The following is a 13,703-nucleotide window of genomic DNA, read 5'->3' as shown; positions in this document are numbered from 1 at the left end:
GAAGTGTGCTTCCTCCCAATGTGAGGATCCACAAAGCAGGTGCAAGAAAGTCTTGTTCACGCCGACGCCTTTGAAGTTCCACGACGCCAGGCGCCAACCATCGGAAGTGACGGCTAATTGGTTACGCCTGAGCGAATGCCGGTACACGCAGTTCGAGCCGCTGTTGTACCCCCTCCGGCGGTCAAACATCAAATCCCCGTGGTCGGATACTGGACAATAACAGGTCGGGCTATCGAGTTAATCGGAATCAGCGTATTCAAATCAACTCCGCCGCGAGTTCACGCTCCATCCCATCCGGCCAGAATCCAAAATTACCACCCTGAAACCTCCATTATTATAAAATTTCAACACCAATTCTTCGGAATATTGAGCTGGGATTCGGCGTAATAGATATTCCCACTCAGACTTCTTTCAATTTCCTCATCAAAAATGGGTGAAACATCCCGAATTATAGAGATTTGTAAGAAATTTCTCTCGACTGTAATTCGCCTTACGGCCGCCATAGCGGTATAATTTAAATTTTGATGGTGCAAATAGCAAGAGGAGGTGGAGGAAGGGTTGAGGTTGGTGGAGTTTGCTGCGGCGGCGTGGTCTAATTCTCACGTATGCCGCCGTGGATGGATGTGAGGGACCAAGATCCGCTTTTTGGGAAGAAGAAGTGAGGTGGACGCGGGTGCCCCGCTACGCTGGCTTTGTACCGATCTTGGGTTTTGGGTCGGTCAAAATTTTGGCCCAAGTACAAATGAATTACGAAATTCCTCTTATGTCCCGAAAAGTTCCGAATTTCAAACGGGAATTCGATTCGCTTCAACCCGAATTTAACGGATGAGATATCGAACGATCAGTATTAAAATGCCATCCACTAGAATATGAAAAATCACATTCAAACATCATTTTTTTTTTTTTTTTTAACAATCTTTGGTTTTTATTTATGTTCATCTTTCTTAGATCAAGGACAGAAATAATGAAGCCACGAACAATGTTTGGAACAATGTTTTAATCTCTAGTGAACATCTTCCTAATAACCTTTTAATTTTACATATTCACCATACCATATGTCCATATGATATTATGATATGACTAGACCTTTTTGCTAAAGAAAAATTTAGACAATTTCTCGATTTTATCATCCTTGCGCAGGAACATGCGAATCTTCTCTGTATCGTTCCAATTTTAACAGATGTCCCCGGGATTATGATATGAGTAGACTAGTATATCAAGCTTTGATCTATTGTTATTTGGTTGTTATCATGCAGAAGTGAGTCAAGTGACCATTGTTGCCAGGCCAAAGCAGACTGAGCCGGATTTTTATTAAACTTTTTAAAAGTTTAAGTTCTATATCAAATAACCAGTTCAGATTCAGTCAGTCTTTGACCTGCCGCCCATAGGATAGATTTTGTATGCAAAAATGGTAGACTAAGGGCTGTACATAAATTCCTTCTTTTGTAATCAAAGCCACTCAGTAAAAAATGCATAGTAATAGAGCAATATTTCAATTTCACATTCCTCGATTTGATTTGCCAAAAGTGAATAAATTATTAGTGCTTTTTAGTTAAGAAACTCTATCTTCCGATCCTATCATCATTAATGTGTGTAACGACTATTTTGAATTTTTCAGTTTCAATTTAATTTTCATGTTGTCCCTGCGATTCTAAGAATATCCATTTTGAATACGTTTAGGGATGAGGCATTAGGACCATACAATGAATGAAAGAAAAAAATGAACATTTTATTAAAGAGTTCATTTTTTCCTCATTCTACAAGTCATAGCACAATGATTGTTGAGTTCAGTATACTGTATACATGTTGGAGAAAGAGTTAAATAAAACTACAATTCAATAGCTCCAACTTAATCGACTCCATGGCTTCAGCCTACTTGCTGGGGCAAGGGAGATCCGTTGAGAAATGTTTGAAACAATGTTAGTCCTTGAGACAGGCTTGTAAATGGTACTTCATGTGCTGCACCTCTAACCGTTGCATATGTTAGAATGGGCAACGTTCTTTCCATCTTTAATCCCACTGAATGATTGCGCCCAACCTCCAATCTGCATGCGCAAATGCCATTTAGAAGTACTGAAGTATCTCTGAGAAAATTTCGGGTTATAATTATTCCAAGCCCACTACCAAAAGGGTTATGTACCTGCTGTTGGTCGTACCAAGGACCGTATTTTGTAAATGGGAAGAGCTTTTAAATCTCGAGCAATCATATTGGCTATGGTCCTCGTTTGAGTGAGTGGAATCTTTGTATCTTGATCTCCACTGCAATGTTAACAAAGTACATCATTATGTGGGAGCAAATATAAATCCAAAGCTTTGCTTTTGTTAGTCTGGATTGGGGGGCATGTATAATGTTATGAACTTGAATCCCATTTTTTCTTTTCTTTTCTTTGCCAAGTACTTCTCTAAAATGCAATCGTATTAGTTTTTTACCCTTTACATATAAGATTGAATACATTTAAAAAGAGGGTACTAATCACATACCTGAAAAGCATGAGGGGGATACCGGCTATTATAATATCTGACATTACTGGTATGATGTTCATATCAAGGTTATCCATCTGATAAGAAAGAGGCCTGCAACATTTGTACATCTTGTTGATTCAACACATATACATTCCGTAGAAAGCACCATAACTATTTGTGTCTATGAATGCAGAGTGTATATGTGAGTTCGTCGAAATGTGTGTGTGCATGAGGAAGACAGAGATAGACACTGACCCTCCTCGACAAAAGCCCCAATTTGTATGGAAGAATGGTTGTATTGGCATGAAGTGCTTTTGAACTTCAGGTCTATTCAGATATGTGAATATCCTATCTGTAAGACATGGATCACCACTAGTTTTTGTCTGGGAAAGCTGTCCACAATCAAACAGTCCAATTATTATTCAAAACAAAAACTATAGTCAATCTTAAATGTTTAAGACATGGTACAAAATCTAAGATACAACGGAAATTGATTCCAGACTGAATCATACCTTAGCATCTAAGCTCGCATGTATTCCCAAGCTTTTGAACTGTACGGCGTTGGTTGATGATAGGCATAGAGGGAGAAGTATGTCACTAGAATCAATATTGCCAACTTCAGCGGAAACTCTAGTATATACTTCCGTGCAAGCAGAGGACAAATTTCCATGGACTCGTTGCTTCCAGAATGTTGAATCGTTACAAATTGTCTTCTCCAAAGCTAGTGTTTCATCTGATAGTGCTCCATGAGACCATAAATAATCACCCGAGGTTATGCTAATGTCCAAGTCTAAAAAAGTGGATTACCAATCTACATAGAGAACCAGCACACAAAATGATTGAAAGAATAAGAAAAATGAAGGCAATGGTACAAGAACTTGGATGAGATAAGAGTAAGGGCAAGAGGATTACAGCAATGGCCTTCAGCTTGATGGGTGCTATGTTGGGCATTTTATTATACTCTACAATTAGTGCAGCAAGTTGAGGAACATAGTGACCTGCAATTACATTGCATATTAAACAAACACAGATTTGTCATCTATTAATCTGTATATACAAAAAAAGAAGCAACTATATTGGTTGTTCATTACCTGCATAGCTCTCCTGTTAAATACAACTCAGAATCTTTGTATTGTGGAAATTCTTCCAACCAGCTGATTATGAACCTCAAATTGTCGGCAGCTACAGAAAAATAGCAAATCATTGGCCATATCTACATAGCAATATTTGGGAAAAGAAAATTTAGTTCCAAAAATACAAGGCTGCTACCAGTTTCAGTGTCATTCCATCTGAAGTAGTCTGAGCTTGTATTTGAATACAAAACCCAACACCAATTGGAGACTCGACGTATAAGACGTTAGATGCTGTACAAAGTTTCAGAACTTTAGGTCCAAGATAATCATGTGTACGTTTAAAAGAATTAGTTAACCAAAGTTGAACTATTACCCAAGTTCCAGGAATATTTTGTTCTTGATCAAGATTCCATTTTCGCCAGGCTGAAATGGACCGTGTTCCATGAATGCGCCAAAACCAAGAGAAGAGCAACCAGGACCTAGCAGTTGAAGTCCATATTAATAAACATAAACTTCAAACAAATGTATATACATACTCTTCTAACAAATGTACTAAAACTCCTCCCACCCCTTCCCTTCCATACACACACACACAAACAAAATGAAAATGTAATAGTTGAAGTCAACCTCCATTAAGCCACAAGGTGAGGGGACGAGTGAGAGGATCGACTGAATCAGCTTCAGCGAAATAGTAAAACAAAGCTCGGCCATGCTGAGCATCAGTTACTGTATACCCAGAGTACTGCTTGAAATGAAACATTGCTTGGTTGGTCTGGGAGTGCTGTTATAAGTTCACCATAAGATTTTGTAAAGAGTAAGAAAAGAATAAGGATAAGGCTTTCAAGAACCCCAAAGCCATTTTTCTGTGTGAGTAAATTAAAGAGTGGTGAATAAGCATTGTAAAGTTTGATGGGTATAAGAAAAAGGGTTTGTAGCATTGTTTGGCATCGATGTTTTAATAATGTATAGATCTGATTGCAGTGAACATTGAAACAGACGTTTGATGGATTTTATTATCGATAGAAACTAAGTTAGAAATACAGGACCCTTCTGTTTGTAGCTATACTATCAATGTCCATTCTCCATAGTCGTTTGCCTAATTACTTGCTACTTAGCTATAACATATATGTCCATAGTCGTTTCTTTGAGGTACAAAGGAACCAATAAACCAAACGATTGATGGTCCTTCGATATAAGCGGCGGTAGAGGTCAATTCTTTAGGTGTACCATATTGACTATAGAATGACTATGACTGACATTATCTTGGACTCTAGATATTTAAGGTGCAGAAGTGGAGGACCATCCCCATACAACGTCTGAGGACAAACAGAAGAGAGAATTCCAGGAATAAAAAAGTACTTTACTTACTCTAGCATTTTGATGATTGGAGACCAATTTACTGCTGGGTAAGAAAGTATAACCAAGTTTAAATGAAAACCAAAGAGTTGGGACGAACAAACCTAGCCAATCAGCTGTAAAAAATAAGGCAATACTACCACACTTGAGTATATGAACTTGTTAAAATATTTCACTTTACCCCATATATTTTTTTTAGAGCGCAAATCTCTTTAAATATGTATGGAAATTTCATTTTACCTATCTGGCCTATTTCAGGCACCTGATTGCGGATGTGTCTTATTTTACGCCTACATGTTTTTTGTCTTCATCCGTGTAGCATGATGATAAGACATGTATCACCTGCCACATCACTGTGTGTCAGATAAATAGAATGGGCCGGATAAGTAAAATGGAATTTCATTACAAGTTTAAAATAGTTTCCACTCTAAAAAACGGTAAAGTGGAATATTTTAACAAGTTCATAGACTTAAGTGGTAGAATTGCCAAATAATTTGGATGGGCAAAGGCAGCACATCGACTGTGACTATTTGTCAGAATACATACACTGATTGCTAGCTAGAAGTCATATTCTTGACGTCTTGTTAATAAATCAGAGAAGGGAATGGAAATACTACGACGATATAGATAAGGACTAATTGACGGAGACGAGTGCAACAGCCACTAAAATGACTTCTTATAAATTAAGACAACTACAGCTGATTTTACACGTACATTAATGGTGGAAAACAAATTATAACATCTCGCTTAATATTAAGCTATGAGCCTATGAGTCTATGACCCACTGAAAGATCAATCTATTCAAAGTCCGAATTGATTACTAAAATGAAATAGATTGAAGACTTCCAAGCAAATCAGGTTTACGAAGCAATAGTTACTTGGCCTTGCATGCAAATCATGCTTCAAACAGTATTATTCAAATGTTGTACTGCAAGTCCTTCGTACTGAACCAAAGGAATTTATTGGCCGGATGCCCAGGAGGAAAGGTGCAAAAGAATAGATACCATATTTGTTAAATGTGGCCGCACAAAGAATCTGTAGTGTGCTTTGCAATGTGTACTCATCTGAAAAACATCAAAATTCAAAAAGCACTTCACGTTTTGCGTTTCTCTTTCTATTCTGTCTGTACAAACACTTGAAAAAGAAGTGATTAAGTGACACCCCCCTCCTCCCCCAACCCATATTTTTTCCTCTCCTCCTCAACAAAGAGAGGACGTCACTGCTGCAGTTTCATACAGCATTGTTACAATGTTGAAGTAGGATGAAAACAATGAAGCTACAATCATTTCACTATTTTCGGGCCTCTGTACATTGCTCCGACTACATTGAAATCATCGGGCTTTTCCTTCTCTTCAAGCCATGCATAACTTTCTCTTTCATTTTCTGCTACAGCTCCTGCATCATCTGTAAATTTGGCAATAGTAAAATATCATTCAAACATCCACGATTCGTGAAAATATTTGTCAAGTATGCCAAGGATGGGGACCCTAACATACGGTACACTGTTGGGCGTGCAAATAGTAGCACGTGAGAAGTCATCCAAAAACTCCAGGCCAACAAAATCTTATATCACGGAATCTAGATTGGCTACTTACACCCTCCATGTGACAAACTTGAGGACAAATTTCTTTATCTCCAGTAATAAGGCACATGCACCTTGAGATCATCCCAATGGCTCAGTCAAATTGGCATTTTGAGTAAGGTCAACTCAAATGTACTCCCAATGGTTCACTCAAATTTTCTAAACGCTGCATTGCATAGGTACGCATACGAGTGTCGGGTTATGGATATTCGGACACAACGAATTCTAAAATATCAGATTTGCAGACACGCCTGATATTTTAATTTGCTTTTATTTTTTTTATTTAAAAAATTATTTCATAAGGCCCATCGGACTTTTAAAACAATTATTATTAATTTAAAATTTTCATTCTTCAATAAAACACCCATTCCAGAAACACCCAGTTCACATTGTTTGTTTCAAGACTATATCATGTAATACAGTCACCCATTTTGTAAGTAGTCTTACGCCAGCATACATAACATTAGGGTCTTCTTCTCTAAACCCTAGATCTGGTTCTGCACAGGCGACATTAGAAGAATTTAAGAGACAGGAGACCAAAAAAAAAAAAAATTGCATAAGGAAAAGGAGATTCTGCGCAAGCCCATTCTCTCTTTCTTTCTTTATATTCTTTCTCTTTTAGTGTTTGGGACGCGATTGAACACAAAAGGTCACATTTTTCTATGAAGTTGAGAATCTTGCCACTTGAAAGGAAAATTTAAAAGCTATTTCAAACAACAAATTCTCTCAAACTTGAGACTCATTATAAGTTTTGAGTACTACCTACTTTTTAAGCGCCATGTGGCAACTGTTTTAAAGTGCGGCTCAAGGCCCAAAATATCGATATCGATGAATATATCGGTGTACCCAAAAACCGATATATATCGGATATATTGGATATATCCATTTTTTTTGTGACCAGTCCAAACTATTTAAAATATCGGAAATATATCGAAAATATATTGGAAATATCGGATTTATATTAAAAAATGGTCAAAAAGTCAAACGATATATATCGTAAATATCATATATATCGGCAATATAAAGTTTTATATCGGAAATTCCGATATATATCAGAAAAAAAATAGTTCTATATTAGGTGGATATAAATCAGAAATATCGATGTCGATTGTACCAAAATACCGATATATATCGGATATATCGGCTATATTTTGGTCCATGGTGCGGCTATACTTTAACTGTGCAGCAAGAAAATGTTCTTTGAGTCAACTAAGTAGGACCCTAGAATCATTAAAATTTGACACATTCATGATGCGGCTAAAGTTAAGCAGCACTGTAAATATAACCTCCACACCACACTCAAGAATGATTACACAAACTCAAAAAAATGTTTTGCAGTTGGGAGCATAGGTGGTCAAAATGGATACCAGACTCAAAAAAATTGCAAATGGCACTCTTTACAGCCTACATGGCAAACTGAGTTTAAAATTGAGAAAACAAGAAAGAAGAAACCTAACAGAGTGGGAGTAAGATACACACTCCCATTTTGAGGTCCACATAATTACATAAATGCATTATGAAAGAACACAACTCTTGATGGATGTTTCTGTTGAGAGCCGATCCTCCAAGAAAGTCTTATAACAAGTGGAAACTCTTATACATTATTCTTTCATGTTTCTGGACAATCAGAAAATACCACGTCGTACAACAATTCAGTTCCACTGAATCAACAAGTTTGAGACATTCAGAAAATACAATGTCCCACTACAACTCGGGTCCACCATCTAAACGAGTAATTCACCTACTGCTCAAGTGCTTAGTAAGAGGTAAACAATTTTGACAATGATTTCTAGTTCTTTCTAACTCATACGTAAAACATGAACCTAAAGATATTAAGAACGTTTGCTTAAGTAATCAATCAAACAATTCATGCAACTAGGCTACTAGATATCCAATCAACGATGATTTCTTCTGAATAAGGAGAAGGTGCAGGACGGAGAAAAGGAATACCAACTAGTACATGTATGTATCCACATGTCTACGGCAAGAGGATCTTCACCTACTGTATCAAATAAAGTCAAAGGCATGAAGAAGTAACAACATACCTGAGAAGCTGGAATATGGGAAGTCTAGGTAGTATGTACAATGGCGTCCTTCAGGATCAGAATAAGGTGGTCCCAAAACATCTAGCACCGCACACGATGTCACCGCCGTGAAACAATGCATGTTGCCTCCATCAGCTGGGTAAAGAATCGAAGTGCTGCATGGTGCAGTAAGGACGGAATCAACCTTAACCTTCGCCAGCTGGACTCCAGGAGGCTTGACTGAAATAATTGGTAAAAACAAGCTGTTATTAAAGTTTAAATGAGAGATGGGTCAAACAAAGATGGCAAAGCCTGAGTACTTTTTAACAGACAACTGCAACTACGGAAAGGTTCTGTGTTAGATATTCTGTTTATTTCCTACCGTTTTAGACACACAAGAAACTTTATTGGGATTTATGCATCAGATGTTTGGGATCAGCATATCTGATACTATTTAGAATTTACAAATGTTAGACCCCACCAGTAAATTGTGACTGAATTTATTTTAAAATATAGACTTTTACCAAAAGAATAAAATCGTGAATCTGGAAGGAGAAGACTTACAATATGAGGAGTTAAGATTTTTCACTAGCATTTTGGGGAAGATTAGCCCAATCGTGATGATTTTATGTGCATAGACCCAAAGAGAAGCTTACTGAAAACAGTCATTCCTGGATGATTGTGAAGAGGTATGACACCATTTGGTGGCAGGCAGAAGATCCCTATCTGTAAATATGCAAGAGATTTGTGAGAGAGAAAAAAAAACAAAAAAAAACAGAAAACTGAAAACTGAAAACTGAAAAAAGAAGTTTAGGGTATATACACCTAAACTCTATACACACTCTCACACACCATTAATGATAAGCACCGGAGAGAAGCTCACATACCGAGAATTTATTGCATTCATACAGATGTAAGTATGTTATAGGAGGAGATCCTTCAGTCTCAATCGTCCGGAAATATGGCATGTCCTGAGTCAGGCCAACATCTGCTGGTTTCATGCCATCTACACAGTAAACATCATGCTTGTAAGCTTGAAGGCAAGAAAGAATATAGACAAACTACTTACAAAAAATCACACAGTAGAAAACAAAGAAGCTACTCAGAAAAGTTCATGTAGTATCATGCAATAGCATTACTGTTGCATCAGCACCTGTATGTTTATTAAGCTAACCCTTGGGCAAAGGAAAGAAAATTAAAATCAACACTGTTAACAATAAACTTGACTCACGTCCACAAGCGTTCAGCCGACTCACAAACAAGGTGGTCATAAGAGTTTTGGAGTGACATAAGAAGTAATAGGTCTTTAAAGCAATTTTCTGTTCGCGTCCCAACCATTTATATTGCATTTGGTAACATTTAGTCGATGTTCCAAAAAGACTTACCAAGAGAACTGGCTACATATCCTTCAAGGTCTCTTCAAATATTTTTCATTGATTTAGCACTCAAGAACATTATATTTTATAGTCACTCCTCTCTAGAATACCTATCCCATTTACTACACGATGTTTGTAAGTATCAATATCATTTTATTTAATGATTTTATTACTTGACTGGTAAACTATCAATTTATATTAGAAAATGTGGAATGTGCAAGGTAAGATGAGCTGTCCTACTAAAACAGAAAATACACAAGATAAGCCACCATTGACATATCACTCCTCCCAGATTATATACTCCCCGGCAAATGCAAAACCCCAAATGGTATCTCCTTGAATTCCTTCCATAAGCCTACATCAAAGGGAAATAGTCCTTTAATATCAAGAATCATCTGAGGAATGGTATGATCCCCGCCTCAAACATGTCTCCGATTAAGCTCCAACCAAATGCCTTAAAGTTGTGGAGGGAATAATGGTCCACGTCTTCCTCTTAGTCTGAGTAGGTGACCATGGAATGGACCACATCAACAAGACATCACACACTGCCTTTAGGACACACCCAATGTATATCAGCCGAATGGACGATGTAACTCCAAACGGCATAAGAGAAGGAACAAGGAAAAAGAATCTGAGCAACTGCCTCCCCATATAAAGTAAGAATTAGATTTGATACGGATATAAGCTTTCTTAGATTGCCTGAGAAATATTCAACGAAATAATACCAACAATAATTATCTAAATCAGAGATACAAGTGTATAACCAGTCACAGTTTGATCTTTGATTGATCATATCAAGTCTCATCTAACAATATCAGTTCCAGAACATATAATACATCAGAATCATTCTGTGCTAGACTTCCAACATCTTCGAAACAAGGGATGGTATCAGGGTGTTAAGGACATACAGTGGAACACTCGGACCATGAGAGATAGAAGTAGGACTCAGAGTCACAGCCTTCATCGTTTGTGATAGCATTCTTCCTCCCTTCACTTCCTGGCACCTGAACCTGAAGTTTGTGTTTCTTTTTCCTTTCCTCTCTTTTTCCTTTCCATCTTTGCCTCCTTTCACACACTAGAGCTGCCCCAAAGTGTTTTTACATGTAAACACACTTATCCTTGTGTACCACGTGTCGACGCCTGATTTTTGTTTTAAAAGGAGGTACTCACGGTGCTTAAGAACTAGTGATTACCACATCCATAATTCACAAATCAACCCAAGATCTCAAAGCACTCTCCAACGGAGTTAGGTTCAGAGCACTGGAATTCATGACTCTCTATTGCCATTTCTCTTTAATCGCAAATCACCTTGAAGTTCACCAAATGTCATTGAAAGCATCACAGTCATTATATGAATTATACATGTAAGCAGAAAGAGTAAGTTGAATAACTTTCTTCATCTTATATTTAAATTATGACCCATTGTCTACATCTATGTTTTATGTTTTGTACACAAGCATTCAATAATACAGACTTTTCCTATTATGGTATCTGAGCCAACTTGCGAGAAACTAGGAATTTTGTTCTAGGAGTTCGTCTAATAAAAGAATTGTAATTACAATCAAACCACTAGCTTTTTGTTTCAATTATAAACCTCTTTTTTCTTAACTTAACTGTGGTAACCACCTTTGCCACCAGCTTTCTTGACCCCTTCTCTCTCTTTCTCTGTATCGCCACCTCTCATCAGTCAAAAACCAAGTACCAAACCATCACTCACTGGTGACTACAAGGACCAGTAAACTATATCTAATACATTGCTAATATGGAAAAAATCAGTACATTGATGCCTCTTCTGGCCTAAACTACACACAAGCAAAAAAATATATAAAAGAGTAAGTATAATTTTAAAAAAGGAATGAAATTAAGGAATTAAAATAAAAACATAAGAGGAAATAAGTAAATAAATAAAGATTTGCAGTCTCTTTACCTACAATTATCTTGCTACGACATATAACGTTTCCACTGTGGCCCTATCTACATTCACCATTGCATGACAAATGATTGGCTGTATTCACCAGAGTTTCTAAATAAGGGAGGGGAGGGACCGTGGACAAAGAGGAAATAAGCATTGGAAAGGATCAGAGAGAGAGAGAGTTGTACATATCCGCGTCAGAAACACTTACTTAACAAACAGAATTGGTCTTGCCTAATCTGCTCATGTCCCCTATATCATGATATCCCTCTTACAGCCTATCCCTTTGAGTGGGACTTGCAAGTATTTTGTCAAGAACACCTGTCTATCTAACAGGAATTGCCGTGCACTCTTGCCTAATCTGGTTACGTCCTCCATATCATGAGAACCCTTTTAGTCTTTTAAAGCCCTATCCCTTTGAGTTGAGCTGTTGCCATCACAAGCTTCATTCTGCTCTTCACTTCTCACTAGTAGGGATGTGTCCCAATAAACCTCGTTTTATGTAATTCAGTATAGCTAATTACGATCGAAAGTAGCACTAAACCAGAAGAAGACTAGGGTTCTTATTGGTACTTTATGTTCACAAAACCTATAAAGTCAAAGTTCGGTAAAGCTCCGACATTACATAGTAAATGAATCTATGGAAATGATCATCAACAATCGATTAAAAGAAACAAAAGGAAAAACCTAGCTTCTATATCAAATTAACAAAAGTATATATCTCAATAGCATGTTCTCAGGGAGTTTATTCCATGAAACTTCATACAGGTCTGTCGCGTGATAAATGTCTCCATATATAACTGTAGGTATAGCCGTTAATCCATGATTGGCCAGGTAGAGGTACCCGTGGCAGCCAAGAAGTTACTGCTAATGTATCCATTAGAGTGCGCAACGAAACAGTTTATCATGTTTTGTGGTTGATCAAGTGACCTATGGGGAGAAAAAGAATTCACATTTAAAAACCTTACATTCCTAAGAAGACAATATAATAAACGGGATAGTCTAATCACAGTGGATTAAGTTGCAGTTGCTTGGTTATGGTAACTTTTTAACTTAATTCTGAGAAACTAAATCATCTGTGACACTCAAACTTTACTAGGTTTGATAGCTGACAATATACGTTACATTGCATGCAGGCACATTTATCAAAAATCCAACACACAGAAGAAGTAGAAATCCAACCTAAAGTATCAACTATCAAGTAGGATCCACTAACACACTAATTTAAAATAATTAATAAGTAGACAGTGTGAAGAGAACACACATGGGGCATTTGGTACCAGAAAAATCGTCATAAACGATCCTTGCAATGAACAAAACTTCAATTCCAAGTAAATAAAAATCACATACATACCTAGAACAAGTCTTAAACGTTCCACATCAGCATTAGGTGGGACAGTACCAGCTTCACAATTAGCAAAAACATCTCTACAAGTCCTAAAAAGCTTCTGAACAACAGTGGGCATCGTAGAAGAATTACTACGTTTCCTATTCTTCTTTTTCACTTGTTGCTTATTATCAAAATTGTTGTTGTCCAACCTCATCAGCTTTAAAATGTTTAAAAGATTGTAAATTTAGAAATCATCTATTTTTTCGTTTGGGGTGTGTTGGAAGTGTTCAACTGTTGTTGGGTGTTAAAAGAGGACACGTTTGTTTGTTTGTTTGGTTGGTTTACGAGAAGAATGGAAAACCAGGGGCGCTCTGGTTACATTCCAGTGGGCTGACCAAAATAGGCGGATTTGTATTTCAAACTTTTGTTACTTTGACTTTCTTTGATGACGTGCCAATTTCTTTTGGTCAGTCTGCCGTTTTCTTATTTACTAATATCATTATTATTATGGCTAAATCTATGGTGTGTTCGTATGGTATGCTATCAAATCTGGGCCACTCATACCAAAAGGTGCGTATGTATTGCAT

General features: G+C 37.2%; 1 protein-coding gene and 2 pseudogenes across 2 annotated transcripts; all 3 read right to left on the bottom strand.

Annotated features, from left to right (window-relative positions):
- Positions 1 to 1,099: 1,099 nt before the first annotated feature.
- LOC147498393 (U6 spliceosomal RNA) lies at positions 1,100 to 1,193 on the bottom strand (annotated as a pseudogene).
- Positions 1,194 to 1,710: 517 nt separating this feature from the next.
- Positions 1,711 to 4,701, bottom strand: LOC147498392 (serine carboxypeptidase-like 46; annotated as a pseudogene). The gene is made up of 10 exons (XR_015195479.1): positions 4,164 to 4,701; positions 3,910 to 4,015; positions 3,733 to 3,827; positions 3,559 to 3,645; positions 3,376 to 3,467; positions 2,976 to 3,274; positions 2,713 to 2,846; positions 2,482 to 2,591; positions 2,141 to 2,259; positions 1,711 to 2,045 (listed from the first exon to the last, which is right to left on the bottom strand). The product of XR_015195479.1 is annotated as a serine carboxypeptidase-like 46 (transcript).
- Positions 4,702 to 5,952: 1,251 nt separating this feature from the next.
- On the bottom strand, positions 5,953 to 13,476 carry LOC147498391 (plant cysteine oxidase 2-like). The gene is given in 7 exon segments (XM_086560386.1): positions 5,953 to 6,296; positions 8,520 to 8,738; positions 9,063 to 9,103; positions 9,105 to 9,118; positions 9,120 to 9,224; positions 9,386 to 9,504; positions 13,141 to 13,476. Coding segments are annotated over 7 exon segments (810 nt in total). The 5' UTR covers positions 13,331 to 13,476; the 3' UTR covers positions 5,953 to 6,174.
- Positions 13,477 to 13,703: the final 227 nt, after the last annotated feature.

The sequence above is a fragment of the Coptis chinensis genome, chromosome 5 (assembly GCF_015680905.1).
Source record: "Coptis chinensis isolate HL-2020 chromosome 5, ASM1568090v1, whole genome shotgun sequence".
In the NCBI taxonomy this organism is placed as follows: domain Eukaryota; kingdom Viridiplantae; phylum Streptophyta; class Magnoliopsida; order Ranunculales; family Ranunculaceae; genus Coptis; species Coptis chinensis.
Note: the sequence above shows the minus strand (reverse complement) of the source record. Positions and strands in the feature narration are given on the sequence as shown.